The 25,274-nt window shown below is 66.9% G+C and overlaps 6 protein-coding genes across 8 annotated transcripts; 3 read left to right on the top strand and 3 right to left on the bottom strand.

The window, feature by feature from the left end:
* Window positions 1-317: 317 nt before the first annotated feature.
* VAMP8 (vesicle associated membrane protein 8) lies at window positions 318-2,562 on the top strand. The gene is made up of 3 exons (XM_041720645.2): window positions 318-473; window positions 1,241-1,429; window positions 2,354-2,562. The coding sequence occupies exons 1-3, from the start codon at window positions 471-473 to the stop codon at window positions 2,495-2,497; spliced, it is 336 nt and encodes a 111-aa protein (XP_041576579.1). The 5' UTR covers window positions 318-470; the 3' UTR covers window positions 2,498-2,562.
* Window positions 2,563-3,341: 779 nt separating this feature from the next.
* LOC115498215 (vesicle-associated membrane protein 5) lies at window positions 3,342-5,400 on the top strand. The gene is made up of 3 exons (XM_030290135.4): window positions 3,342-3,520; window positions 4,085-4,216; window positions 4,714-5,400. The coding sequence occupies exons 1-3, from the start codon at window positions 3,518-3,520 to the stop codon at window positions 4,936-4,938; spliced, it is 360 nt and encodes a 119-aa protein (XP_030145995.1). The 5' UTR covers window positions 3,342-3,517; the 3' UTR covers window positions 4,939-5,400.
* Window positions 5,401-5,877: 477 nt separating this feature from the next.
* On the bottom strand, window positions 5,878-7,926 carry C22H2orf68 (chromosome 22 C2orf68 homolog). 3 transcript variants are annotated; one of them, XM_030290137.4, is made up of 4 exons: window positions 7,625-7,926; window positions 7,402-7,520; window positions 6,545-6,684; window positions 5,895-6,128 (listed from the first exon to the last, which is right to left on the bottom strand). In XM_030290137.4, exons 1-4 carry the CDS (start codon window positions 7,924-7,926, stop codon window positions 6,006-6,008), a joined length of 684 nt encoding a protein of 227 aa, XP_030145997.4. In that variant the 3' UTR covers window positions 5,895-6,005. The 3 variants fall into 3 exon arrangements, with proteins under 3 accessions (XP_072773889.1, XP_030145997.4, XP_072773890.1); XM_072917789.1 differs by having other exon boundaries at window positions 6,016-6,153; XM_072917788.1 differs by lacking the exon at window positions 6,545-6,684 and having other exon boundaries at window positions 5,878-6,128.
* On the top strand, window positions 7,925-13,715 carry USP39 (ubiquitin specific peptidase 39). The gene is made up of 12 exons (XM_041720632.2): window positions 7,925-8,282; window positions 8,946-9,015; window positions 9,102-9,196; window positions 9,625-9,761; window positions 10,095-10,247; window positions 10,751-10,976; window positions 11,619-11,696; window positions 11,770-11,837; window positions 12,273-12,604; window positions 13,035-13,170; window positions 13,251-13,337; window positions 13,428-13,715. Exons 1-12 carry the CDS (start codon window positions 7,925-7,927, stop codon window positions 13,473-13,475), a joined length of 1,788 nt encoding a protein of 595 aa, XP_041576566.2. The 3' UTR covers window positions 13,476-13,715.
* Window positions 13,716-13,827: 112 nt separating this feature from the next.
* On the bottom strand, window positions 13,828-17,141 carry SFTPB (surfactant protein B). The gene is made up of 8 exons (XM_072917551.1): window positions 16,848-17,141; window positions 16,295-16,452; window positions 15,910-15,990; window positions 15,304-15,420; window positions 15,036-15,161; window positions 14,502-14,888; window positions 13,994-14,098; window positions 13,828-13,911 (listed from the first exon to the last, which is right to left on the bottom strand). The coding sequence occupies exons 1-8, from the start codon at window positions 17,113-17,115 to the stop codon at window positions 13,876-13,878; spliced, it is 1,278 nt and encodes a 425-aa protein (XP_072773652.1). The 5' UTR covers window positions 17,116-17,141; the 3' UTR covers window positions 13,828-13,875.
* Window positions 17,142-18,012: 871 nt separating this feature from the next.
* On the bottom strand, window positions 18,013-24,987 carry MXD1 (MAX dimerization protein 1). Its single transcript, XM_030290132.4, has 6 exons — window positions 24,799-24,987; window positions 24,607-24,706; window positions 22,703-22,732; window positions 21,676-21,790; window positions 20,727-20,886; window positions 18,013-20,645 (listed from the first exon to the last, which is right to left on the bottom strand). The coding sequence occupies exons 1-6, from the start codon at window positions 24,869-24,871 to the stop codon at window positions 20,449-20,451; spliced, it is 675 nt and encodes a 224-aa protein (XP_030145992.4). The 5' UTR covers window positions 24,872-24,987; the 3' UTR covers window positions 18,013-20,448.
* Window positions 24,988-25,274: the final 287 nt, after the last annotated feature.

Genomic DNA, 25,274 nt, shown 5'->3' with positions numbered 1-25,274 from the left:
ACCGGGACCTGAACCGGGACCTTGAACCGGGACCCGAACCGGGACCTTGAACCGGGACCCTGAACCGGGACCCTGAACTGAGCCCTGAACAGGGACCCGAACCGGGACCCGAAACGGGACCCGAACCGGGACCCCGAACCGGGACCCGAATCGGGACCCGAACCGGGACCCCGAACCGAGACCCGAACCGGGACCCGAACCGGGACCCGAACCGGGACCCCGAACCGGGACCTTGAACCGGGACCCCGAACCGGGACCAGAACCGGGACCCCGAACCGGGACCCGAACCGGCACTCCCGGTCCCGCCCCCCGGCTCTACGGGACCCCCGCCCCCGCCCCGACCCCGCCGCGCCCCCGGCCCGCCCCGGGCCCGCCCCCGCCCGGCGGCGCCGCCGCTCCCGGAAGCCCCGGGCAGGCGGGGCGGGTCCGGGGCCGCCGCGGGAGCGGAGCCGAGCGGGGACGGACGGACCATGGTGGGCCCGGGGCACCGGGGGGTACCGGGGGCACCGGGGGGCAGCGGGGGGCACCGGGGGGCAGCGGGGGTCGGGCCCGGGGGGCACCGGCGGGGCGGGCGGGTTCCCCGGGACGTGCGGGGGCTCCGGGTGTGCGTGGCAGAGCAGCCCCGGTGGGGTGCCGGAGCTGTTGGGGGGTCTGGGGTGCCCGCAGGGGCTCCAGGAGGTGCCCGTGATGCCCGTGGGGCGCTCAGCGGGTACTTGGGGTGGGCGTGGGGTGCCTGGGGGGGCACTTATGGGGTACTTATGGGGTACTGCAGAGCGAGTATGGGGTGTCCAGGGAGCGTGTGGGGTGTCTGAGGGACCTATGGGGTGTCTGAGGTACATATGGGGTGTCTGAGGGACGTATGGGGTGTCTGAGGTACGTATGGGGTGTCTGAGGTACCTATGGGGTGTCTGAGATCCCTTTGGGGTGTCACGGGGGTGCCTGTAGGGTGCTTGGAGAGGTGCCCGGGGGGCACAGAGGGTGCTTGGGGTGGGCGTGGGGTGCCCTGTGGGTGCTGAGTGGGCACCTTTGGGTGTCTGTGGGGTACGGGCAGCGCTCAGGGGGTATATGGGGACACTGGGGTACCCATGGGGGGCTCGGCAGGTTCCTTTGGGGTACCTGGGGTGTTTGTAGGGTGGTGGGGCGCTGGGGCATGCATGGCGGGTCTATAGGGTGCTGTGGGTGTTTATGGGGAGTTTGGGGGTGTCGGGGGGCAGCCCTGACCCCGTGCCGCCCCGTGCAGGCGGGGGTCCCGGCGGGGTCCCCGGCGGAGGCGGCGGCGGATGGCACGGGGGGCGCGGGGCGCGTGCGGGCGCTGCAGCGGGAGGTGCAGGGCGTCACCAGCATCATGAGCCAGAACGTGGAGCGGATCCTGGCCCGGGGGGAGAACCTGGAGCAGCTGCACAGCAAGAGCCAGGACCTGGAGGCCACGGTGAGGGGGCACGGGGGCGTGGGAGGGGGGCACAGGGCCACCAGGGCAGGTATGGGGCCACCAGGGTGGGCACGGGGTCAGCAGGGTGGGTATGGGATCACCAGGGTGGGTATGGGGTCACCAGGGTGGGCACGGGGTCACCAGCATGGGTATGGGGTCACCAGCGTGGGCATGGGGTCACCAGGACAGGCATGGGGCCACCAGGGTGGGCATGGGGTCACCAGCGTGGGCATGGGGTCACCAGGACAGGCACGGGGCCACCAGGGTGGGTATGGGGTCACCAGGGTGGGTATGGGGCCACCAGGATGGGCACAGGGCCACCAGGGTGGGTATGGGGTCACCAGGATGGGCATGGGGCCACCAGGGTGGGTATGGGGTCACCAGGGTGGACACGGGGCCACCAGGGTGGGCATGGGGCCACCAGGGTGGACATGGGACACCCACATGGGACACGGGGTCACCAGGGTGGGCGCACAGCTCCCTGAGGTGACCCCAGGTCCCAAAGGTGGCACGGGGTCTCTGAGGTGGTCCCGAAGCTCCCAAGGTGGTGCAGGGCTCCTCAGGGAGCTCCTCAGGGTCCCCAGGTCAGGGACACGAGATCCCCAAGGGGGAACAGGGTCCCCAAGGGGATTGCAGGGTGCCCAGCGGGATGGCATGGGACCCTGGGGTGGCAGGGGGTGTCCCTAGGATGTCCCTGGGGTGGCACTCGGGGTGCCCAGGTGACAGAGGTGTGCCCAGGGGCTGAGGATTTGGGTTCTCCAGGGTGTCGGGGCTGTCCCTGGGTGGCATCCGGGGTCCCCAGGGTGTCCGGGCTGTCCCGGGGTGGCAGTTGGGGTCCCCAGGGTGTCAGGGTTGTCCCTGGGTGGCAGCCAGGGTCCCCAGGGTGTCAGGGCTGTCCCCAGTCCCTGAGCGCTGTCCCCGCAGTCGGAGCACTTCCGCACCACGTCCCAGAAGATGGCCCGGCGCTACTGGTGGAAGAACGTGAAGCTGCTCGTCATCCTCGGCCTCGTGGGCGTCATCGTCCTCATCCTCATCATCCTCCTGGCCACCGGCACCATCCCCACCTAGAGCCACTGTCCCCACGGGGACACGGCCACCCCGGGGCCCAAATACAGATGGGAGAGCCAGCGGGACTCGTGTGTGTGTGTGTGCGTGTGGTGGGGGACACGGGGACATGGGGGGACACATGGGGACATGGGGGGACACATGGGGACATGGGGGGGACACATGGGGATGTGGGGGGACACATGGGGACATGGGGGGACACATGGGGACATGGTGAGATGGGTGTGGGGACGTGTGGGGACACAGGCATGGGGACACAGGAATATGCATGGGGACATGTGGGGACACGCTGGGGAGAGGCCCCAGGGATGTGGGGACACTCACGTGGGGTCACGAGGGGGACACGTGTGGGGACACAGGCGCGGGGGGGTGGCTGCCGTGCCAGGGCGCCGGGGGCCGTGCCAGGCACCGAGGGACAAAGGACACTGTGGTGGCACTGCCACCCTCGGAGGCTGGCGGGGGGAGAAGGGGAGGGGGGACATGGGGGGCTGCAGGGACAGGGGGACATGGGGGGGCTGCGGGGACAGGGGGACATGGGGGGGGCTGCAGGGACATGGGGGGCTGCAGGGACAGGAGGACATGGGGACATGGGGGGGCTGCAGGGACAGGGGGACGGGGGGGGCTGCAGGGACATGGGGGGGCTGCAGGGACATGGGGGGCTGCAGGGACAGGAGGACATGGGGGGGCTGCAGGGACAGGGGGACAGGGGGACATAGGGGGGCTGCAGGGACAGGGGGACATGGGGGGGCTGCAGGGACATGGGGGGGCTGCAGGGACAGGGGGACATGGGGACATGGGGGGGCTGCAGGGACAGGGGGACATGGGGGGCCGGCAGTGGGGAGGCCTGAGCGGGGGGTCCCGGGGGGTTCGTGCCGGGGTGTCCCGGGACTGGGGCCACTCGAGGGTGACCGGGGGCGGTCCCGGTCCCTCCCGGCGGGGCGGCCGCTGGGGCCCGAGACGGGACGGGTACAGGAACGGGCGCACCGGTACCGGCAGCGACCCCGACCCCGCGGGACCGGGACCATGGTGAGTCCCGGCCGCCGCCGCCGCCGCTTTCGCTTTCGCTTTGCGAGGGGCAGAGCGGGCTCGGAGCCACGGGAACCGCCGGGCTCGGGATCTCCCGGTGCCGGTGCCGGTGCCGGTGCTCTCCCTGCCGAAGGGAGGGACGCGACCCCCGGGGGCGGTGGGAGGTGGCCCGCGCGGGGCTTTCCGTGTCCCTGCGTGTCCCCGCGTGTCCCCCGCCATACCCTCCGGTCCCGGTGTCCCCGTGCGTGCTCTGGCCCCGCAGAGCTCGTGTCCCCCCGGTCCCCATCCTCAGGTGGCCCTGTGCCCACGTCCCCACGGTTTCCTGTCCCCTGGTCCGTGTGTGCCCTGTCCCTGCGGTGCCCGTGTCCCCGTGGTCAGGCTTTGTCGCCAGGGTGGTCCCCGGTGTCCCCATGTCCCCTGGTCCCCGTGGTTCTTGTGTCCCCAGGCTCCTCACGGTGCCCGTGTCCCCGTGGCATCTCCGTGTCCCCTTGACCCACACCCCCGGTGTCCCCACAGCACCCCCCTGTCCCCACGGTGTCCCCACATTGTCCCCGGTGTCCCCAGGCGGGGCTGGCGCGGTGCCAGCGCGAGGCCGAGGAGGTGGCGGAGCTGATGCGACAGAACGTGGCCAAGGCGCTGGAGCGGGAGGGACACCTGGAGCAGCTGCAGAGCCGGGCCCAGGACCTGCGCCAGGCGGTGGGACACTGGGGACACGGGGGTGGCACTGTGGGGACACCTGGAGCAGCTGCAGAGCCGGGCCCAGGACCTGCGCCAGGCGGTGGGACATTGGGGACAGGCAGGGACACGGGGGTGGCACTATGGGGACACCTGGAGCAGCTGCAGAGCCGGGCCCAGGACCTGCGCCAGGCGGTGGGACATTGGGGACATGGGGGTGGCACTATGGGGACACGGGGCCGGGGATGTGGCACTATAGGGACACACAGCCTGGGGATGGGGTGTGACATTATAGGGACACAGTGCCCAGGGTGAGGTGTGGCACTACAGGGACACACGGGGCTAGGGGACACACAGGGCTGGGGACACTGAGGGGACACTAAGAGGACACTGAGGGGACACTGAGGGGACACCCAGCCCGGGAAGCAGAGATCCAGGGCCCCAGAGGGGCTGGGGGTGTCTGTCTGTCCCCCAGCCCCCCTGTGGGACTGTCCCCCATCCCCTGCACGTCCCCACAGAGCGAGGCCTTCTCCCGCACCACACGGACGGTGACGCGGCGCCAGCGCAGGAGACACCGGCGGTGGCACCTGGTGGCCCTCGGCCTCGGCCTCCTCCTCCTCTTCATCCTGGGGCTGGCACTGGCGCTGGCCCTGGCACGGTCATCCCCCGGGACTGCCACCAGCACTGTCCCCACCCCACGGGGGGGCACCAAGCACCCCCCCAGCACTGCAGAGACCCTGTGAGGACAGAGCCTGAGGGACCACGACAAACAAACAAACAAACAAATAAATAACCCACCACAAATAAACACCAGGACCTGGGGAGACCCCACGGTAACAATAACGAAGCTCTGGGGTGATCCTCGCGGCGACCCTACAGTGAATAAGCTCCAAGATCTGCTCTGAACAGACCCCACAACAAAAACCAGCGAGACCCTCTTGAGGGGAACACTGCCACAGGCACCAGGAGCTCTCTGGGGAGACCCTGCAATGCCAAACCAGGAGCACGAACTTCAGGGAGACCCGCTAATAATAAATAAATAAATACCAGGATCTGTTTTGGGGTGACCCTACAAAAATCAAGAATCCAGAATCGGATACTGTGGAGATAGCCCACAATAACAAACCAGCAGGATGAACTCTTGAGGAGACCCTACAATAAACAAACACCAGGATGTGTTCTGGGGAGACCTTACAACAAATAAACACTGAGAGCTCTTTGGGAAGACCCTACAAAAACAGAGCTGTGCTATCAGCCTGGGGGAGAGCCTCCAGTCCCAAACCAGTGGGGTGATTTCCAGGAAGACCTTACAATAACAACCATGCCAGAGCCTCCAGGGAAACCCTACAATTAATGAACAGCAGAGTCTGCTTGGGGCAGATCCTGCAATAACCTCGCTGCTGGGAGACCCTACAAAGAGAGAGCAGTGGGGTGGTCCCACCCCCACAATCAGCCCCACACCCCACCCTGGGGAGACCCTACAACAACAGCTCAGGGGACCCGCCCTGGGCACGCCCTGGGCACACGCGGGGCTGGGGACACTGTGGGGACACCCCGGGAGGGGACACCCACCTGGGAGGGACTGAGAGGACCTGGCAGCCAGTGTCACTGCCCGGGGCCACCCTGCCTGGGCTGCTGAAGGGGACAAGTGACACTTGGGGACCCAGGAGCTGCTGGGTCACTTCACCCCCCGTGCCTCAGTTTCCCCGAGCAGCGCAGACAGCAGAGCCTCGCAGCACCTTTATTGACACCAGGGAGGGGGCACGGCGGCGGTCCCGTGGGGGCGGTGTCACCCGGGGCTGTGGCGGTGTCACCCGGTGCCCCGGCGCTTGCTGAGCTCGTCCTGCACACGCTGGCACAGGGCCCGGCGCAGGGGGGGCTCCAGCGGGCTCCGGGCGCACACCCGGCGGGTCACCTCCTCGGCGCTGTCCCCCTGCGGGACCGTGTCACCCGTGGGGCTGCGGGGAGCCCCCGGGCACCCCACTCTGCCCTGAACCCCCCGGGTACCCCATTGTGCCCCCCCAGGTACCCCACTGTGCCCCCCCCGGGTACCTCACTGTGACACAAACCCCTGGGTACCCCACTGTGCCCCCCCGGGTACCCCACTGTGCCCCCCCGGGTACCCCACTGTGCCCCCCCGGGTACCCCATTGTGTCCCCCCGGGCACCCCACTGTGCCCCCCCGGGCACCCCACTGTGCCCCGATCCCACCCACGGCAGCCCTACTGTCCCCAGGGACCCCTCAGGGGTACCCCCGATGTCCTCAGAGCCCCCCAACGGAACCCCCTGCCCCACGGACCCCCCTGCCCCCCGGACCCCCCTGCCCCACGGTACCGCCCCCGGTTGGCACCTGGTGCACGATCACGGCCGTGACCCGCCCGTCGTCCCCCTCGTACTCGAGGCAGAAGAGCCGCGGGCCCCGGGCCGGTTCCGGGGGAGCCCCGCCGCCCTCCGAGAGGGGCCCCGCGCTGGCATCGGCCCCGGGCCCGCCTGCGGCACCCGCACCTCAGACACCGGGGCCACCGGGGCCACCGGGGCCACCGGACAGCGCCCCGGTGTCCCCATCCCCACCCCAGGTGTCCCCATCCCGGGTGCCCCCCAGTCCCCGGGTGCCCCCCAATCCCCGGTGTCCCCACCCCGGCGGTCCCCATCCCCGGTGTCCCCCCAGTCCCCGGTGTCCCCCCAATCCCCCGTGTCCCCATCCCGGGTGCCCCCCAAGTCCCCGGGTGTCTCCCCAGTCCCCGGTGTTCCCATCCCCGGGTGTCCCCCCAATCCCCCGTGTCCCCATCCCGGGTGTCCCCCAAGTCCCCCGGTGTCCCCCCCAGTCCCCGGGTGTCCCCACCGTGGGTGGCCCCATCCCCACCCCGGGTGTCCCAAATTCATGGATATCCCCATCGCAGGTGTCCCCCCAATCCCCGGGTGTCCGCCACCCTCGGTCCCCCGGTGTCCCCGCACCCCCGGTGTCCCCGCACCCCCGGTGTCCCCGCACCCCCGGTGTCACCGGGGCTGTCGCCCCTTCCCCCCCATCCCCGGCTCCCCGCACCGCCGTCCCTCGGGAGCTCGGCTCCCCCGCCCCGGTGCCCCCCTTGTCCCCGGTGCCCCCCCGCCCCGGTGCCCCCGCGCCCCCGGTGCCCCCACGCCCCCGGTGCCCCCGCGCCCCCGGTGCCCCCGCGCCCCCGGTGCCCCCGCGCCCCGGTGCCCGCTCACCGCCGCCGCGCTGGGGCCGGTACACCGGCTGGTCGGGCCGCCGGGGCCGCGCCGGGCCCGGGATCAGCCGCGGCCGCGCTCGGCCCCGCGCCTGCCGCACCGCGCGCTCGTACGCGTCCCTGCGCACCGGCGGCACAGCGCGGTTACCGCCTGCGGGGACCCGGGACCGCCAAACCGGCCCGGTGTCCCCGCCGCACGCCGCTCCCGGGGGGGATGCCGGTACCTGGCGAGCTGGTTGCGGCGGATGTGCCGCACGAAGCCGTGACTCATGTCCAGCCGCCCCCCAGGCCGGCAGCGCCAGCCCGGTGCCGCCGCCGCCGCCGCCGCCTCCATTCCCGGTACCGGCGGCCGCGGTCGGGACCGGGACGCGGCGCCTTTAAGAGCCCCGCGGGCCCGGCGCGCGCGCGCAGGCGCGGTAGCGCCTCCTCCCCGCAGCGGCGGCCGCGCATGCGCGGGGTGAGGCGGGCGGTTTGAGCCCCCCCTCATCCGCGCCGCGCATGCGCACAGCGGCCGAACCGCCGCCATGTCGAGCCGGGGGCGGCGGGACCGCGACCCCCGCGACCCCCGGGAGCCCCGGGAGCCCCGGGAGCCCCGCGAGCCCCGGGAACCCCGCGGCGCCTCCCGCAGCCGCCGCGACGCCGACGCCGAGCGGCCGCGGGGCCGGCGGGACGCGGAGCGGGAGCGCGCGCGGCGGGAGGCGGCGGAGGCGCTGCCGGTGGATCTGGCGCGCGTCAAGCGGGAACCGGGCACGGCCACCGGCACCGGCACCGGCACCGGCAGCGGCAGCGGCGTCTGGGGGGGCTCCGGCAGCGCCGCGCCCGTGCGGGTGAAGAGGGAGCGGGAGCCCGATGGAGATTCGGACCCTGAGCCCGAACCCGCCGGTGGGCACCGGGAGGAGCGGGTGGGACCGAGGGGCTGGGGGGACACCGGGAGTGTGAGGGGACACCGGGGCTGGGGGGACACTGAGGGTGTGAGGGGACACCGGGGGTGAGGGGACACTGAGGGTGTGAGGGGACATTGGGGTGTGAGGGGACATTGAGGGTGTTTGTGAGGGGGTTCTGGGGTGGGAGTGGGGTGTTTGGGGGTTTCTGGGGTGGGAGTGGGGTGTTTGTGAGGTGGGAGTGGGGTGTTTGGGGGGTTCTGGGGTGGGAGTGGGGTGTTTGGGGGTTCTGGGGTGGGAGTGGGGTATTTGGGGGGGTCTGGGGTGGGAGTGGGGTGTTTGTGAGGGGGTCTGGGGTGGGAGTGGGGTGTTTGTGAGGGGGTCTGGGGTGGGAGTGGGGTGTTTGGGGGGTCTGGGGTGGGAGTGGGGTGTTTGTGAGGGGGTCTGGGGTGGGAGTGGGGTGTTTGGGGTTTCTGGGGTGGGAGTGGGGTGTTTGGGGGGTTCTGGGACCGGGGGGTCACCAGGACTGGTCCTGGGGTCCTGAGCTCAGCTCTGGGCAGGGTTTGGAGGCTCAGCCCTGGAGGTGTCGCAGAGGGGGCTGGGGGGGTCATCCTCATGCTTTTGGGGTCCTTGTGCCCCCCTTTTCACACCCTGCCCCCCCCAGTGCGCTACGGGCGCTTCGACCCCGAGGACCAGCGCAGCCGGCACTGCCCCTACCTGGACACCATCAACAAGTGGGTGACGGGGCTCTTTGGGCTGCCCCTGCCCCTGGGGGTCCCCCAGCTGCCCCCCAGCCCCGTGACACCGCTCTGCCCCCCAGGAGTGTCCTGGACTTCGACTTTGAGAAGCTCTGCTCCATCTCCCTGTCCCACATCAACGTCTACGCCTGCCTCGTCTGCGGGAAGTACTTCCAGGGTGAGACCTGCTGGGGCCTGGGGACAGCAGGGACAGCCAGGAGTGATGGGGGACACTCGAGGGACAGCCAGGAGTGATGGGGGACACTCGAGGGACAGCCAGGAGTGATGGGGGACACCCCCGTGCTGCTGGGAAGGACACTTGGGGATAGGGGTGGTGGTGAGGGGGACACCCAGGGACTGGGGTGGGGCACAAGGGGTCTGGGGTGTTGCTGGGGACACCCAGGGACAGGGAACAGCCAGGGACAGGCTGCTGCCAAGGGGTACAAAGAGGGGAGGGACACCATGGGGGCACCCAGGGCGGCTGCTGGGGAGCTCAGGGACCCTCCAGTGGGCACAGCCCCCCGTACGTGCCCGGGGGAGCCTCTCTGTGCCCCCTGCCTCTGGCACAGCGCTCGGTGCCACCCCTGGTGCCCCTGTCCCCCACAGGCCGCGGGCTGAAGTCGCACGCCTACATCCACAGCGTGCAGCTGAGCCACCACGTGTTCCTCAACCTGCACACGCTCAAGTTCTACTGCCTGCCCGACAACTACGAGATCATCGACTCCTCCCTCGAGGACATCACGGTGCGGGGGCACCGGGGGTCCCCGGGGCTCCCTGGGGCTGCCTTGGGACCCCCAGGATCGAGGGGTTGGGGTTGGGATCTGCCCCAGATCCGGAGAGTTTGGGTTGGGATCTGTTCCAGATTGAGGGGTTGGGGTTGGGATCTGCCCTAGTTCTGAGGGGTTCAGCTTGGGATCTCCCCCAGCTCTGAGGGGTTCAGGTTGGGGTCCCCCAGCTCTGAGGGGTTCAGGTTGGGATCTCCCCCAGCTCTGAGGGGTTCAGGTTGGGGTCCCCCCCAGCTCTGAGGGGTTCAGGTTGGGATCTCCCCCAGCTCTGAGGGCTCTCTCCCCCCACAGTACGTGCTCAAGCCCACCTTCACAGCCCAGCACATCGCCCACCTGGACAAACAGGCCAAGCTGTCCCGGGCCTACGATGGCACCACGTACCTGCCTGGCATCGTGGGGCTCAACAACATCAAGGCCAACGACTACGCCAACGCTGTGCTCCAGGTGACACCTGGGTTGAGGCTGCCTTTAGGGGTGAAACCCCCCAGAACATCACTGTGGGTCTGACAGGCAGAAATTACACCTTGTCTCTGTACACTGTGAGGGTGTGCAGGCTTCATTCTGGGCTGAAACCCTCCCTAAATCCTGCTCTGTGCTCTCTGGGACGAGTCCCACCTCTTTTCCCACAGCATGTTCCCTTCATTTTGGGCAGAATCCCCTCTGAAATTCTCCTCAAACCCCATGCTGGGGTCCTGAGGGTGGATCCCACCTTCTCTTCTACAGGTGTTACACCTGGGGGGTGCAGCTGGCCTTTTGGGGAGAAAACCCCCCATAAACCTCCCCAAACCCCTCTGTGGTCGATCATCCCCACCTCTGGATCCTGTCCAGACTTCCTCACCCGTGGGGCCTTGTGGAGATCCCCCTCCATGGCAGTGCAGGGTCTGCCCCAGAGCCCCCCAGATCCCCCCGTGGGGGTCCCGGGCTGAACCCCCCTGCTCCGTCCCCAGGCCCTGTCCAACGTGCCTCCCCTGAGGAATTACTTCCTGGAGGAGGAGAACTACCGTGGCATCCAGCGCCCGCCCGGGGACATCATGTTCCTGCTGGTGCAGCGCTTCGGGGAGCTGATGAGGAAGCTCTGGAACCCCCGCAACTTCAAGGCACACGTGTCGCCCCACGAGATGCTGCAGGCCGTGGTGCTCTGCAGCAAGAAGAACTTCCAGATCACCAAGCAGGGTGGGCTTCTGGGGGGACAGGGCTGGGGGCAGAGCTGGGTTGGAGGGGAGGAGCTGGGTCTGGGGGCTCTGGGTTTGGGGTGCAGGGCTGCTCTGGGGGTGCAGGGCTGGGTCTGGGGACTCTGGGTTCGGGGTGCAGGGCTGGTCTGGGGGTGCAGGGCTGCTCTGGGGGCTCTGGGTTTGGGGTGCAGGGCTGCTCTGGGGGTGCAGGGCTGGGTCTGGGGGTGCAGGGCTGCTCTGGGGGTGCAGGGCTGGGTCTGGGGGTGCAGGGCTGGTCTGGGGGTGCAGGGCTGCTCTGGGGGTGCAGGGCTGCTCTGGGGGCTCTGGGTTTGGGGTGCAGGGCTGGTCTGGGGGTGCAGGGCTGCTCTGGGGGCTCTGGGTTTGGGGTGCAGGGCTGCTCTGGGGGTGCAGGGCTGGGTCTGGGGGTGCAGGGCTGGTCTGGGGGTGCAGGGCTGCTCTGGGGGCTCTGGGTTTGGGGTGCAGGGCTGGTCTGGGGGTGCAGGGCTGCTCTGGGGGCTCTGGGTTTGGGGTGCAGGGCTGCTCTGGGGGTGCAGGGCTGCTCTGGGGGTGCAGGGCTGCTCTGGGGCTCTAGTTTCGGGGGGCACAGCAGGACCCAGGCTCAGCTCCAGCTCTGCTCCTGCAGGGGATGGGGTGGAGTTCCTGTCCTGGTTCCTGAACGCGCTGCACGCGGCGCTGGGCGGCACCAAGAGGAAGAAGAAGAGTGAGTGGGGGGAGGTTCTGGGGGGGCTCTCGGGGATCTCTGTCCCCCCACTGAGCCCCCCTTGTCCCCCCAGCCATTGTCACCGACGTGTTCCAGGGCTCCATGCGCATCTTCACCAAGAAGCTGCCGCACCCTGACCTGGTGGGACTGGGGGATGGGGCGTGTTGGGGTCCCGTGGGGTGGGCAGTGGGGGGTGCTGGGGTGCAGTGTGGGGTACCAGTGTCCAGCGGGATCTGGGGGGGCAGTCGGGGAACTGGGGGAATGGCAGGGTCAGGAAAAGTGGTGTAGGTGTCAGATGGGGGGTGGTGGGGTTCTGACAGGGAGTCTGGGTCAGATGAGTGTGATGGGGTCAGATGAGGGATGGGGGGTGGTGGGGTTTTATGGGGGGGGTCTTTGGGTACAGCAGAGGGGTTTTAGGGTCCAGTGGGGCTGATGGATCCAGTGGGGTGTCGGGTCTGGTTGGGGTGTGGTGCATCCAGTGGGACTCGTGTGCCCCACGGGGCTGGCGTGCCCCACGGGACTCGTGTGCCCCACGGGGCTCACGGGCTGCCCCACGGTGTCACGGGCTGCCCCCAGCCCGCGGAGGAGAAGGCGCAGCTGCTGCAGAACAGCGAGTACCAGGAGCGCATGGTGGAGTCCACGTTCCTGTACCTGACCCTGGACCTGCCCACGGCGCCGCTCTACAAGGACGAGAAGGAGCAGCTCATCATCCCCCAGGTGCCCCTGTTCAGCATCCTGGCCAAGTTCAACGGCAGCACCGAGAAGGAGTACAAGACCTACAAGGAGAACTTCCTGAAGCGCTTCCAGCTGACGCGCCTGCCCCCCTACCTCATCTTCTGCATCAAGCGCTTCACCAAGAACAACTTCTTCGTGGAGAAGAACCCCACCATCGTCAACTTCCCCATCACGTGAGCCGTGGGGAGGGGCTGGGGGGCTCGTGGAGAGGGTTGAGAGGAGATTGGGGGTATCTGGGGGGGTTTGAAGGCATCTGGAGCGGGTTGTTAATGTCTGTGAAGCACTGGAAACATCTAGAGGCACTTTGGAAGCGCCTGGGCCAGGGGAGTAGAAGTGTCCAGGGATTTGAAGGTGTCTAGGGTAGTATGTGGTTGTCTGTGGGGGGCTTTGTGGCCATCCAGGTGGGCTCTGAGTGGTTTTTGGGCATCAAAAAGGGTTTGAAGGCACCTGGGGGGCATTCCTGGGGGCGTCGGGGAGTTGGTAACATCTGGGAGGAGGATGTGGATATCTGAGGGGGTGTTGTGGGCAGCTGGGGGGATTGCAGCAGTGCAGGAGGGACCTGGAAGCCCCATGGGGGTGTCTGAGGGCGCTGTGGGTCCCCAGGAACGTGGACCTGCGGGAATACCTGTCGGAGGAGGTGCAGGCCGCCCACTCCCACACCACCTACGACCTCATCGCCAACATCGTGCACGACGGGAAGCCCTCGGAGGGCTCCTACCGCATCCACGTCCTGCACCACGTGAGTGTCCCCTCCCCGGGGGGCTCGGGGGGACCACGGGGACCCCCCGAGTCACCCCGACCCCTCCCGGGTCCTGGCAGGGCACAGGGAAGTGGTACGAGCTGCAGGACCTGCAGGTGACCGACATCCTGCCCCAGATGATCACCCTGTCCGAGGCCTACATCCAGGTGAGGGGGGACGGGGGGCACCTCCAGAACGTCCCTTGACACCCCCAAACACCTCCTGTGCCCCCCCAACCCCCTCCTGCTCTCCTGCAGATCTGGAAGCGACGTGAGGAGGATGAGACGAACCAACAAGGTGCATGAGACCCTTGGGGACATCCAGAAACCCCCTTGGGGACACTCCAGCTCCCCCTCGGGGGTATCCCAAGCCCCCTAGGGGTATTCCCAGCCCCCTAGGGTACCCTGAGACCCCTTTAGAAGCATCCCAAGCTCCCCCGTGGACACCCAGAGACTCTCAGGGACACCCGTAGCCCACCTGGGGACACCCCCAGTCCCCCCTGGAGGTGTGTGTGTCCCAGTAAATGCCACCCACTATTTTTGTAACTCATTTTCACTTCTTCTCTTCTTTGGGTTTGGGGGTGTTTGTGGTTTCTGCTGCTCCCGTGCCGCCTCCCAGCCCCCCTCAGGCCCCGGAACCCCAAAACGCTGAGGCAGATCTGCTTCCAAGCTTTATTGGGGAAAGCTGGGGGGTCCTGGTGCCCCCCTACAGCCAGCCGTGCTCCTGGCAGTGCTGCAGGGCCTGCAAGGGGCCCGGGGGTCAGCTGGGGGTGCAGGGGGTGGCAGCCCCCCCTGTCCCCCGTGTCCCCCGTGTCCCCACTCACCTGGCAGCGCCGGGCGGCCTCCGGGCCTGAGCACCAGAAGATGGGGCCCAGGGCACAGGGGCCCAGGGACAGGGACAGCGCAGGGACACCGATGCCTTTGGGGTCCTGGGGGGGGGACACAGGTGTGAGGGGCCCCCCGAGGGTGGGAGCACCCCTGGGACTCCCCAAGCCCCCTGCCCAGGGCTGTGCCTTGTGCACTGTGGCACTGTCCTCTGGAGGGAGGGTGGCCTTACTGGGGGCCTTGGTGTGTCCCCAATGACTGTGACACCCAGGATTGTGTCCCCAAGGGCTGTGACACCCAGGGTGTGTCCCCAAGGACTGTGACACCCAGGATTGTGTCTCCTGGGGGCTGCACCCGCATTTGTGTCCCTGGCATGGCCCCTGGGGACCGCCGCTCTCAGGGATGTGTCCTCGGGTCTGTGACACTCCGGGACGTGTCCCCTCATGGCTGTGTGACCCTGGGGTGCCCTGTCACCTCCTGGGGACCATCCCCCGTGTGCTCCCTCACCTCCTCGCTGACACAGTCTGCCAGCCGCACCACGATGGCCTCCAGCACCCAGGGCGGCGGCAGCGTGCCCGGGTGCTCGTTGTCCCCGATGTCCCCGTTGCTGTCCCCGCTGCGGCAGGCCAGGAACAGGCGGCACAGCAGGCGGGGGCTCAGGCGGCCCAGCAGCCCCTCGAGCGCCAGGGCCGCGTAGCGCTCGGCCAGGCACTGGCAGGCCCCGGCCACCGGCAGCGGCAGCGCCCGGCACAGCCCGGCCACCGCCGCGGCCACCGAGCCCACGGGGACGGCGGCCTCGGCCCGAGCCACCAGCGAGCGGCACAGCCAGCACAGCGGCAGCGGCACCGGCAGTGACACCGGCAGGGACAGCGCCTTCGGGGCCAGCGCCGAGCCCTGCAGGACAGGGGACACTGCAGTGGGACAGGGGACACTGTGGGACACTGCAGTGGGGCTGGGACACTGCAGTGGGACAGGAGACACTGCGTGGCTGTGCCCCCCCGGTGCCAGGGCCCCCCCGGGCCCACGGCCGCCCAGCCCCACTGTCCCCGTGTCCCCGTGTCCCCGTACCTGCCGGGGGCTGCCGGGCGCCTCAAGGACGGGCACGGCTGGCACAGCCCTGGGATCTGGAGGACACAGCTTCAGCTTCACACAGACGTCCCAGGAGTTCTGCGGGTGGCACAGCGTGAGCCGCGTGTCCCCCAGGCCCCGGGGTGGCCCTGGATGCCCTGCTGTGCCCAGTGTCCCCCAGTGTCCCCAGAGTGTCCCCCAGTGTCCCCAGAGCCCTGGCGTGTGCCCCGCTGCCACTCACGAGGTGCGCGATGTCCCAGAGGAGGTCATGGGCAAACAACTGAGCCAGTTTCTTGCATGAGTTCTCCTCATAACGGAGATACGGGCACACCAGCCCCAACATCCGCTCTAGCACCTCCTGCGCCGGGCACCGACAGTGACAGGGACAGTGACAGGGACAGTGACAGAGACACCCGCAGTGACACCCACTGCAACACCCACAGTAACACTTTAACACCCACAGTGACACCCACTGCAACACCCACAGTCACAGTGACACGCACCACAACACCCACAGTGACAGTGACACCCGCAGTGACACCCACAGTGACACCCACAATGACACCCACCACAATGACACCCACCACAGTGACACCCACTGTGACACCCGCAGTGACACCCACAGTGACACCCACCACAGTGACACCCACCACAGTGACACCCACAGTGACACCCACCACAGTGACACCCACCACCGTGACACCCGCAGTGACACCCACAGTGGCAGCCACCACCTCATCAGCCCCCGTGGCACTCCTGGTGGCACCTCCCCGTGTGGCACTTGCTGGCACCCACCGTGACACCCAGTGGCACCTGTCCCCCGCCCCCAGTGGCACCTGTCACCCACCTCCAGGGACACCTCCGAGGCCGACTGGTTGTAGATTTGTCTGAGGTGGTGTATGACCTCCTGGCACACGGTGCAGGCGTCCTGCTGGAGGGGACAGCGGGGACATGGGGACACGGGGACAGAGGGGACAGAGGGGAGTGGGACATGGCAGCAGAGGAGGACAGGGACGTGGGGAGCGTGAGGACACGGGGATGTGGCACAGGGATGGTGGGAGGTGGGACACGGGGGAATGGGGACATGGGGACCGAGGGGGACGCATGGGGACGTGTCGGGGTGGGACTCTGGTGGTGGCACTGGGACCCCTCTGGAGTTCTGGGGTCACAGGGACAGAGGGAAGGGTGGAGGGACATTAGGGGGGGACAGGGGACAGGGGGGCATCTCTCACCGTGTCGGAGGGTCCCTGGCTGAGGTGGGGGCAGCGCCCCAGGGCCCCGCAGCGCAGCGCCGTCACCCAGTCCTGGCACCAGGCAGAGGGGGGCACCCCACAGCCCCCCCCCGGCGCCCCCAAACCTGTGGCCACTGTCAGCACCCAGCCAGGGGGACCTGGCAATTCAGGGCCCCCCAAATACACCCCCCTCCAGTCACCCCCCCAACACCAACCCTCTTGGGGGACCCCCTCAATGAATCCTCCCACTCCAATACCCCATCCCGGGGGTCCCAGCACTGTGACCCCCCCCACCCACACAGCGCCCCCAAACCCCACTCCTGCCCTCATGGGGGACCCGGGTGGAAGGGACCCCCCCCAGTGACACCCCCATACCCCAAGAGGGGTCCCAGGGCTCCAGACCCCCACCCAAGGGCCCCCTTCCCCCCGTGTCAGGCGTCTGTGCCCCCATCACTTCAGCACAGGGTCCTTGAGGGGGGCCCCCGGCTCTGGGGGTGCCCGGCTTTGGGGGTGCCCAGCTTTGGGGGCACCCCCAGCTCCGGGGCTGTCCTACCTGCGGCGGTCCCGAGCAGGGCGAGGAGCAGCGGCAGTGGCAGGGCCATGGCAGGGGACACGGGGACGGCGCTGGCCGGGCCGAGCCCGCGGCCTCTTAAAGCCCCGCGGGCGGGATGTGGCGCTGGGACCGTGCCAGTCTCGGGGACAGGTGTGCCACACCCGCGGGGACAGGTGTGCCACACCCGTGGGGACAGGTGTGCCACGTCCTGGCTGGGGTCCCCATCCCGGCCCCCTGTCCCCAGCAGGATCCCTGGTGATGTCTCCATGTCCCCACCGAGTCCCCACTGCTGTCCCCGTGTTCCCACCGGGGCTCACACCGGGGTCCCCCTGTCCCACTCAGCCCCCCATGTCCCCCCACCACGTCCCTGCACCCCCACATTCCCTTTGTGCCACCACAGTCCCACACCCCACTGTTCCCCCCATGTCCCTCCTGCCACCCTCCAGTCCCCCCAGCCCCCTCTGCTCCCCTGTTCCTTCATGTCCCCCCCAAATCCCCAATGTCCCCACAGCTTCAAACCCCCATGTCCTCCCTTGTTCCTGTGTCCCCCATGTCCCCCAAGTCCCCCATGTCCCCCATGTCCCTCAAGTCCCCCATGTCCCCCAAGTCCCCCGTGTCCCCCACGTCCCCCGTGTCCCCCGTGTCCCCCACGTCCCCCATGTTTCTCATGTCCCCCAAGTCCCTCAAGTCCCCCAAGTCCCCCGTGTCCCCCCCATCCCCTCATGTCCCTCATGTCCCCCGTGTCCCCTCCCTGCCCTTCTGCTCACACCCCACGTCCCCCCACCCCCATGTCCCCCATGGTCCCCAATCCCCCCATGTCCTGCCCATCCCCCAGCCTTGTGCCACCCCCTGCCTGTGCCCCTGTCCCCCCCCGCTCCCCTTCCCGGCAGGTCCCTCCCTGTCACCACCGTGACCCCACTTGTCACTCGAGGGCCCTCAGGGCAGGTGTGGCCCCACGGGTGGGGCACCTGCCCCAGGTGTGGCACCGGGCTGGGTCCCAGGTGCCCGCGCCCCTCTGTCACCCCCACGTCCCTCTGTCACCCCGTGTGCCCCCCCGTGCCACCCTCCCACCCTGGCTGCCCTGTCCTTGTCCCCCCCGTGCCACCCCCGTGTCCTTCTGCCACCTGCAGCCCCCTCCCCTCCCCTCCCGCAGCGATTCCGGCTCTTTCGTAACGAAATAATTTATTTCCTAACAATCAAACAAGACAGAAATATCCATGGACACAGCAAAGATCTCCTAAAACACGGAATTCCTAAAAAAAAAAAAAGAAAAGCACCATTCTATTGGCTTGACACGGGGGTTCAGCCCTGCAAAATGGGATTTTTGGATATTTACAGCAGGAACGGCTGGAATTGGATCCGTGTCCGCTCCCAGCTGCCCAACGGAGCCAGGCTGGGAGCAAAAAGAACAGAAAAAATGAGGGGAAAAGCACAAAGAAGAGGTGCCCCAAAGAATAATAAAGGAAAGCTTGAGTGGAGACGGGATGGCTCCGCTGGAAAAATGAAGGATAAACAAACATTTTGGTGCTTCCCGGAGCTGGCGGTTCGGGATCTGCCTTCCCTAAGGAAAAAGAAAGGAAAAACAGCCCAAAAATGGGAATTTGTGATTCCCACCCATCCGTGCCCCAACCCCACTCCCCCCACTCCCTGGATTTTCTTTTTTTTTTTGTCACAACCTATAAAAAAGTCCTTCCTGCAGCTTATTTCACAGGAATGCTGGTGGATCAGTGAATTCCAGGAAAAGGCTGGCACCAGCACCGGGGACCCGGGCATTCCGGGTTAGTGCAGCGTTTTGGGGTTCCCGGAGCACAGCCCCACAGTGCAAAGGGCCCGGAAGGGTCAGGCTGGGACAGGCGGGGGCAAAACGGGGATAGAAAAGGCTTTGGGAGCTCAGAAAGGCACAAACCTGCCAAACCCCTCATTTGTGCTGAGGCCAAACCTTCAAAATGTCCAAAACCAACCAAAAATCAACGTTTTGTACCTCTGGAAGGGCCTTCCCAGCGCTGGGAATCACCGGCCCAGAGGGATTCCCCAGGTGGAGGCAAAAGCCACCCGAGCCGTGGCCCCCAGGGGCTGGTATTTCTCTTTTTCTCTCTGTTTTCCATCTTTTTGCCTTTTTTCCCCTCTTTTTGATGGTGCAGGGGGTTGAGCTCAGGTGCCCACAGTCTGTGACAATGCCAGAGGGTGGAAAATTCCAGCAGCTTCAAAGGAAAATTCTTTGTGGTTTGGGTTCTTTTTTTTTTTTTTTTTTTTCCTCTTACGAGCCAGCACATGGAAAAAAAAGACAGAACCTGGGGGATTTGGGCAACTTGTGGGGCCTGTGGGTGGCTTCCCACTTCCCCATGTGAGCCAGGAATGGGATTGGGGTGTTAAAAAGGAAAGGAAAAGGGGAAAATGAGAACGGGGGAAAGGAGAATAGAAAAGGGAGAAAGAAGAAAAGGAAAAGAAGGAGGAGGGGGAGAAAAGAGAAACAAGAAAAGGAAAGGGGGAAAATGAGAAAGGGGGAAAGGGAAACAGAAAAGGAGAAAAGAAGGAAAGGAAAAGGAGAAGAAGGAGAAAAAAGAAACAAGAAAAGGAAAGGGGGAGAGGGGTAAGGAGGAAAGGAAAAGGAAAAAAAGGGGAAAGAAAAAAGGAAGGGAAAGGGGAAAGGACAAAGGAAAAGCAAAAGCTCTGGAGTCTCCTGCTGCTCATCCCCTTGCACTCCATGGAGCCTCTCGATGCCTTTCAGCACCTGCATTTCCTGAAAGGGACGGGCAGAAGGTCAGGGTTTTATCCCAGCGCTGGGAAAAGCCCTGGGAAGGCTCCAGGGGCTGGAAAAGCCCTGGGAAGGCTCCAGGGGCTGGAAAAGCCCTGGCACCAGCTGGAGGGGAAAAGGAAGGTGCTGGAAGCAGAGCTCTCCAGGTGCCAACATTCCCAGAGCATCTCCAGGAGCGGGAAGTGGTGGGAATGCTCCCGGCAGTGCACTGGGAAGCGAATCCTCACCGCGGCTGGGAACCCGCCCTGCCCCGGCCTTCCCTCCCTGCGGTGGCTTCTGGAACCTTCCAGGAGCCGGGAGCAGCCCCGGGATGGCACAGCCCGGGGAGGCCGTGGGGTTATTGCTGAGCAGAGGCATCACCTTTGTGCTGAAGGGGTGGAGAGAGGCCCTGGGCTCCCTCCGAGGTAGAAAAAACTGTCCCCGAGACTGAAGCGTGGGAAGGGAACTCCAGGAGCCTGGAACGCCACATTCCAGAGTGGGGATGGCTCTGAGCTGTGCTGGGCCGGGAATGCTCCGGGGGGGCTGGGATGGGGTCCCTGAATATTTAGAGTCGGGGAAGGGAGCCCCGACTGAGGCTGATCCCTGTGCCCGAAACGCTCCGTGCTCCCGGCTCTGCCACAGATGGAAACTCCACAAAGCATCGGATGTGCTCCCAGAGAGCTCAGCCCTGCGGCCCCTGAGATCGGGAACACCCAGAGGCGGAGAAGGTCGGGAATACCGGGCAGTGACAGCCGGGGAAGGAGCCAGGGAGGCTCCTGCAGCCGCTGTTATTGCGGGATATTCCCGGCTCCGTGCGGGGAAGGTGTGCTGGCTAACGGGATCCCCAGGGGCACCGGGCAGTGCTCCCTACATCCCGACAGCGGGAATCCTCCTGCTGCTGCCCAGCTTGGCCCCGGTCCCGCCGGAGCTGCCGTAGCCCTCGTCGCTGCCCAGGCTCTGCAGGCTGCCGCGCTCGTCCGAGTCGCTGGGGCTGCTGCTGCTCCAGTCCAGCTCGGCCGGGAGGTCGTCCGTGCTCTCCACGTCCACGTCCACGTCCATCTCCTCTGTGGGACAACGGGAGCGGTTCGGTGGGGCTCGGGCACGGCCTGGCCTCCTGCCAGCCGGGCCCCAGCGCGGGCGCTCACCTTGGTCCGACTCGGAGCGCTCGGAGCAGAGGCTGGAGCCGATGCTGTCTATCCTGACCCGCTCCATCCCCAGCTTCTCCAGCTGCCGCTGCAGGTGCCGCTGCTCCCGCTGCAGCTGCTCGATCTGGTGCAGGGCCCGGTGCTCCTGGTCCTCCAGCTTCTGCGGGGGACACGGCAGCGTGAGCCCAGGATTCACTGGGAGCCACTCGGGATTCCCTGGGAACCACTCGGGACAGGGACCCCAAGGCCAGGATTCCCTGGGAACCACCTGGGATTCCCTGGGAACCACCCGGGATTCCCTGGGAGCCACCTGGGATTCCCTGGGAACCACTCGGGACAGGGACCCCGAGGCCAGGATTCCCTGGGAACCACCTGGGATTCCCTGGGAGCCACCTGGGACAGGGACCACAAGGCCAGGATTCCCTGGGAACCACCCGGGATTCCCTGGGAGCCACCCGGGACAGGGCACCCCGAGGCCAGGATTCACTGGGAACCACCTGGGACAGGGACCCCGAGCCCAAGATTCACTGGGAACCACCCGGGATTCCCTGGGAGCCACCCGGGATTCCCTGGGAGCCACCCGGGATTGCCTTGGAACCACCTGGGACACGGCATCCTGAGGCCAGGATTTCCTAGGAGCCACCCGGGATTCCCTGGGAGCCACCTGGGACACAGCACCCTGAGCCCGGCATTCCCACCCAATCCAGCCCGGCGCACCCACCGCCGGCTCCCATCTCCAGCACGTTTGGGATGTGGAGCTGCAGGGGTTCCAACCCTCCCAGTCATCCCAGCACAATTCAGAACCCCCCAGCTACCCCAGCCCCATCCCAGCGCTGCCCCCGTTATCCCACCACGATCCCAGCGCTCTCCCAGTTCTCCCAGCCCGTGCCCCGCTCTGGGGTGCCGCTCTCGGCTCCCAGCCCGGTGCTGGGCGCTGGTTTGGGCTGACCTGGATGTGGAGCCGGGCCCTGGTGAGGAGGCTGAGCGTGGTGTGGCGCCCGGCCGCCGTGCCCAGCGGCACCAGCCCCTTCAGCCTCTCCAGGCACCGCCGGAGCTGGGCACGCCTGCAACGGGAGCACAGAGCGGCCTCAGGGGCACTGCTGCTGGCAGCCAAACCCCACCGGGACCTTCCCAGCCCCCAGGAACTGGGAGGGAACCTTGGCAAAACCTCCTGGGAAAACCCTGCTGGCACCCCGGGCTGCTGGGGCCACCCCAGGCAATGAGATGCCAATGACCTCGGGATTCTGGGTGGGAATGTCCACTTTTGGTCATTCTCTTCCATCTCAGGAGTGCTGTGCGGCTCCTGCTGACAGCTGAAGCTGCCCAGGGTAACACCCAGCTGCAAATCCCTTGGGAGTGCTTCCTTTCCCTGTTTTCAGTAGGAACGGGGCGGTTTTGGGTACAAAACCCACAGATCCCGCTCCAGGAATCCTCCCCCTTCCTCTGACATCTGGGTTTTCTCTGTCTTAACAGGTTAATGCAGGAGGGAGGCTCCAGCTCCTGGAGGAAATCCCTTTTCCTGCTGGAAAAAGCTGGGGTGCTCCCAGCACACCCCAGTTTCCCTGGGCCCATTCCCAATCCCAACATGTAGGTCAGATCCTCGGGAAGGGGTTGTAACACCCATCCTGGGCAGCTCCAGAGGGATTTTGCAATGACCTGCTGGTCTTGTTTGGGACACGCTGGGAGTCAACAGGGATTTCCTCACCCAAAGGGCCTCGGGATGACAACACAGGCAAAAAAAAGTGGGATTTACTCGGGATAAATCCCAGACTGGCTCAAAGATGAGCCTGTGAAAAGATAATTTTCCCGAATAAGCAGGGCTGTGGGGATTCCCAACAACCAGGGACGGGGAATGCTTTAATCCTTGGTGTCCTTTATCCCATTCCTTCCCTGCCAAGCCATCTCAGGATGGTGGAACAGCCCTGGAGAAGCAGAAATTCCCCCCAGCCCGGCTCCTGACAACCTCTGGCACTCACCTGTTCTTTTCCATCTCATTGTGTGTCGACCTGGAAAAGAAGGAAGAAGTTATTAATTCCTCTGGCTGATTAGGGATTACCAGTTGGGATTAACGTGTGGGAATTAGCAAAGGCTCCCTGGAAAAGCTGCAGACCCGGGGGGCTCCCAGGGATGGTGAGTGGCGGGATGCAGACGGGCACGTGGCAATAAAAGGGTCAGGAAAACCACAAAATGGGATTTTAAACCAGACACCCAAGTTTTAGAGCTGGGATTGGGATCAGCAGCTCAACCCTGACCCTCAACCCAGGAACACAGACTGGAAAAAGCCTTCCCTGTGTCCAACAGCTGAGAGCAGCTCTGGAGGAGACCCCAAACTCATTGAACCCACAACAAATCCCCCTGAAGCTCCCAGCTTCCACAGAGCTGGGAAAAGGTGGGAAGCACAAGCTAGGAGTGACTTTCCCTCCACTGAAATCCAGGGAGAAGCCACAGGAGGCCAATTCCCAGGAATGGTGCTCAGGGAAGAGCTGCTTCCCTGCCCACCGACTCCCTAAAACCCCCAGAGGCCTCAAGAAGCTCCACTCCAATTTGGTAAAAAATGTTGTTATGTGCCTGAAAACTGAACTGTGGGAATAACCCAGAGGTTTTTTGGATAGGACGTAAACTGGGATGGCCCCGCAGGATCTGGGAGTGCTGGAAAACCAAAGGGAAAACCAGGGATGTCACCAAAGGGAAACCAGGGATGTCACCAAAGGGAAAACCAGGGATGCCACCAAAGGGAAAACCATCCTCTTTTCTGCCTGGATCCTCCCTGGAAGGGCTGTTTTCCCTTCTGGACTTGCATTCCCCATCACCAATATTTAGAGGAAAAAAAAAAAAAAGGAATGAATTGATGGGTTTAAATTCTGGATAAAATAAACAGGGACAGAGGGGATGGCAGCTTCACCCCAGGGCAGGTGGAGCTCCCACATCCTCTCCAGAGCCACAGAGCCCCTGGTTTGGATTCCCACTGTCTGATCACCAGCTGTGCCCCTGGAATGTGCTTTTTATTCCTGAAAACCGCAACAAAATTCCGTGTGGGAATTCAGGAGCCAGAGGTGGGCGCTGGGAGCGACTCCAGCTGGGAGGAGAGGTGGTGCAGGATTTAACAGCAGCCAGAGGGAGGAAGGAGCAGGCAGGGCCGAGGGGAGGCTCTGGGTGGGTTTTGGGGGGCGTTGGAATTCGGGGGGTGACAGGAGGGTCCCCCCAGCCCTGCCAGGGCCTCTCCGGGCCGGTCACCCCGGGACAGAACGGTCCCACCCACGGTGTCACACCCGCTGACAGGTGGACTTTGGTGACAGCAGAGCCGCACCCAGCCCTGTCACCCGCCCGGTGACAGCAGGAGAGCCGTGACAGCGTCCCCGGGCCGGGACACCGGGGACAGCCGTGACAGCCTCCCGGGCCGGGACACCGGGACAGCCGTGACAGCCTCCCGGGGCCGGGACACCGGGGACAGCAGGGTCCCCAGCCTGTCACCTCCCGGGGACACGAGCAGCGCCCTGTGCCACACACACCCGGGGACAGGAGGTGCCCCCGGCCTTGTGACACCGCAGGGACGGCGGGGGCCCCACCGGAGCCCGGCATCGGGAAACCGGCCCGGTGCCAGCTGGGCACAGGAGCCCCGGGCCTGTCACCACCGGGGCACACGGGGACCTCGGCAGCGCCACGACAGGAAGGAGCCCCGGCCCCGCCGCACCCCCGGGCCCGTCCGGGCGCGGGCAGCGGGACGGTCCCGAGGCCCAGGAACGGCGGCCGCACCGGACACGGCGGCCCCGGACCGGTCACCCCGCCCCGGGGCTCAGCGGGCCGGGCCGCGCGGGGCCGGAGCTGCCCCGGCCGGTCCCCCCGGGCCGGTCCCCCCCGCCCCGCCCGGTGCCGCCGTCACCTGCCGCCGGCGCCGCCGCTCCTCCGGGCCTTGGCGCGGCGCCGCGGGGCCTCGCCGTCCTTCCCGCCGGGCCACAGCGAGGCGTAACCGTGCTCGGCTTCTGAGGAGACACAACGGCGGGCGCGGGTCACCGCGGGGCCCGGCCGGGGGCACCGGCGGCACCGGGAACGGGGGGGGGGGCGCGGGGGGTACCTCGCTCCCGCCGCTCCAGGAACTCGGCGGCCTCCAGCAGCATCTGGATGCCGAGGCGGGGGGCGGCGGCCATGGCGGGGCCGGGGCCAGGGCCGGGAGCGGCGGCGGCCGTGGCGGGGCCGGGACGGGACCGGCGCCGGGGGGAGCGGCGGCCTCTGCCCGCCCCGAGCGCCGCTCCGCCAGACCCCGCGCGCGCCACGCCCCCGCCGCCGCTCATTGGCCCGCACGGGGACAGGCCCCGCCCCGCCCCGCCGCTGATTGGCCGGAGAGGGGAGGCCGCGCCCACCGCCTCCACGAGCGGCGGAGAGGGAGCGTGGACGCGCCTGAGGACACGCCCCCCGCCCGCTGCTATTGGACGGCAGCGCCACGCCCTCCTGCTATTGGCCCGGCCCCCCCTGCGGCGCCCCGCCCACGCAGCCGGCCCCGCCCCCCGGCCGCACGCTCTGCCCTGACTCACTTCCTGCCGCTCAGCCAAT

Source organism: Taeniopygia guttata, chromosome 22 (genome assembly GCF_048771995.1).
Source record: "Taeniopygia guttata chromosome 22, bTaeGut7.mat, whole genome shotgun sequence".
Lineage (NCBI taxonomy): Eukaryota > Metazoa > Chordata > Aves > Passeriformes > Estrildidae > Taeniopygia > Taeniopygia guttata.
The sequence above is the reverse complement of the archived record's forward strand: the minus strand, read 5'-3'. Positions and strand labels throughout refer to the sequence as shown.

Coding starts and splice junctions, on each gene's coding strand:
- VAMP8 (XM_041720645.2), top strand. Junction 1,430..2,353: donor GCCAGGACCTGGAGGCCACG/GTGAGGGGGCAC, acceptor CTGTCCCCGCAG/TCGGAGCACTTCCGCACCAC.
- LOC115498215 (XM_030290135.4), top strand. Junction 4,217..4,713: donor CCCAGGACCTGCGCCAGGCG/GTGGGACACTGG, acceptor ACGTCCCCACAG/AGCGAGGCCTTCTCCCGCAC.
- USP39 (XM_041720632.2), top strand. CDS start 7,925: ATGTCGAGCCGGGGGCGGCGGGACCGCGACCCCCGCGACCCCCGGGAG. Junction 9,197..9,624: donor CTGCGGGAAGTACTTCCAGG/GTGAGACCTGCT, acceptor TGTCCCCCACAG/GCCGCGGGCTGAAGTCGCAC. Junction 11,697..11,769: donor CACCAAGAGGAAGAAGAAGA/GTGAGTGGGGGG, acceptor TTGTCCCCCCAG/CCATTGTCACCGACGTGTTC.
- C22H2orf68 (XM_030290137.4), bottom strand. CDS start 7,926: ATGGCGGCGGTTCGGCCGCTGTGCGCATGCGCGGCGCGGATGAGGGGG. Junction 6,685..7,401: donor CCGGCCCCAGCGCGGCGGCG/GTGAGCGGGCAC, acceptor CGGGTGCCGCAG/GCGGGCCCGGGGCCGATGCC. Junction 6,129..6,544: donor CGGCCGTGATCGTGCACCAG/GTGCCAACCGGG, acceptor ACGGTCCCGCAG/GGGGACAGCGCCGAGGAGGT.
- SFTPB (XM_072917551.1), bottom strand. CDS start 17,115: ATGGAGACATCACCAGGGATCCTGCTGGGGACAGGGGGCCGGGATGGG. Junction 15,991..16,294: donor GCCAGGGACCCTCCGACACG/GTGAGAGATGCC, acceptor CCCCTCCAGCAG/GACGCCTGCACCGTGTGCCA. Junction 15,162..15,303: donor TCTGGGACATCGCGCACCTC/GTGAGTGGCAGC, acceptor TGCCACCCGCAG/AACTCCTGGGACGTCTGTGT.
- MXD1 (XM_030290132.4), bottom strand. CDS start 24,871: ATGGCCGCCGCCCCCCGCCTCGGCATCCAGATGCTGCTGGAGGCCGCC. Junction 21,791..22,702: donor AATGAGATGGAAAAGAACAG/GTGAGTGCCAGA, acceptor CTCCCGTTGCAG/GCGTGCCCAGCTCCGGCGGT. Junction 20,887..21,675: donor GGGCCCGGCTCCACATCCAG/GTCAGCCCAAAC, acceptor TGTCCCCCGCAG/AAGCTGGAGGACCAGGAGCA.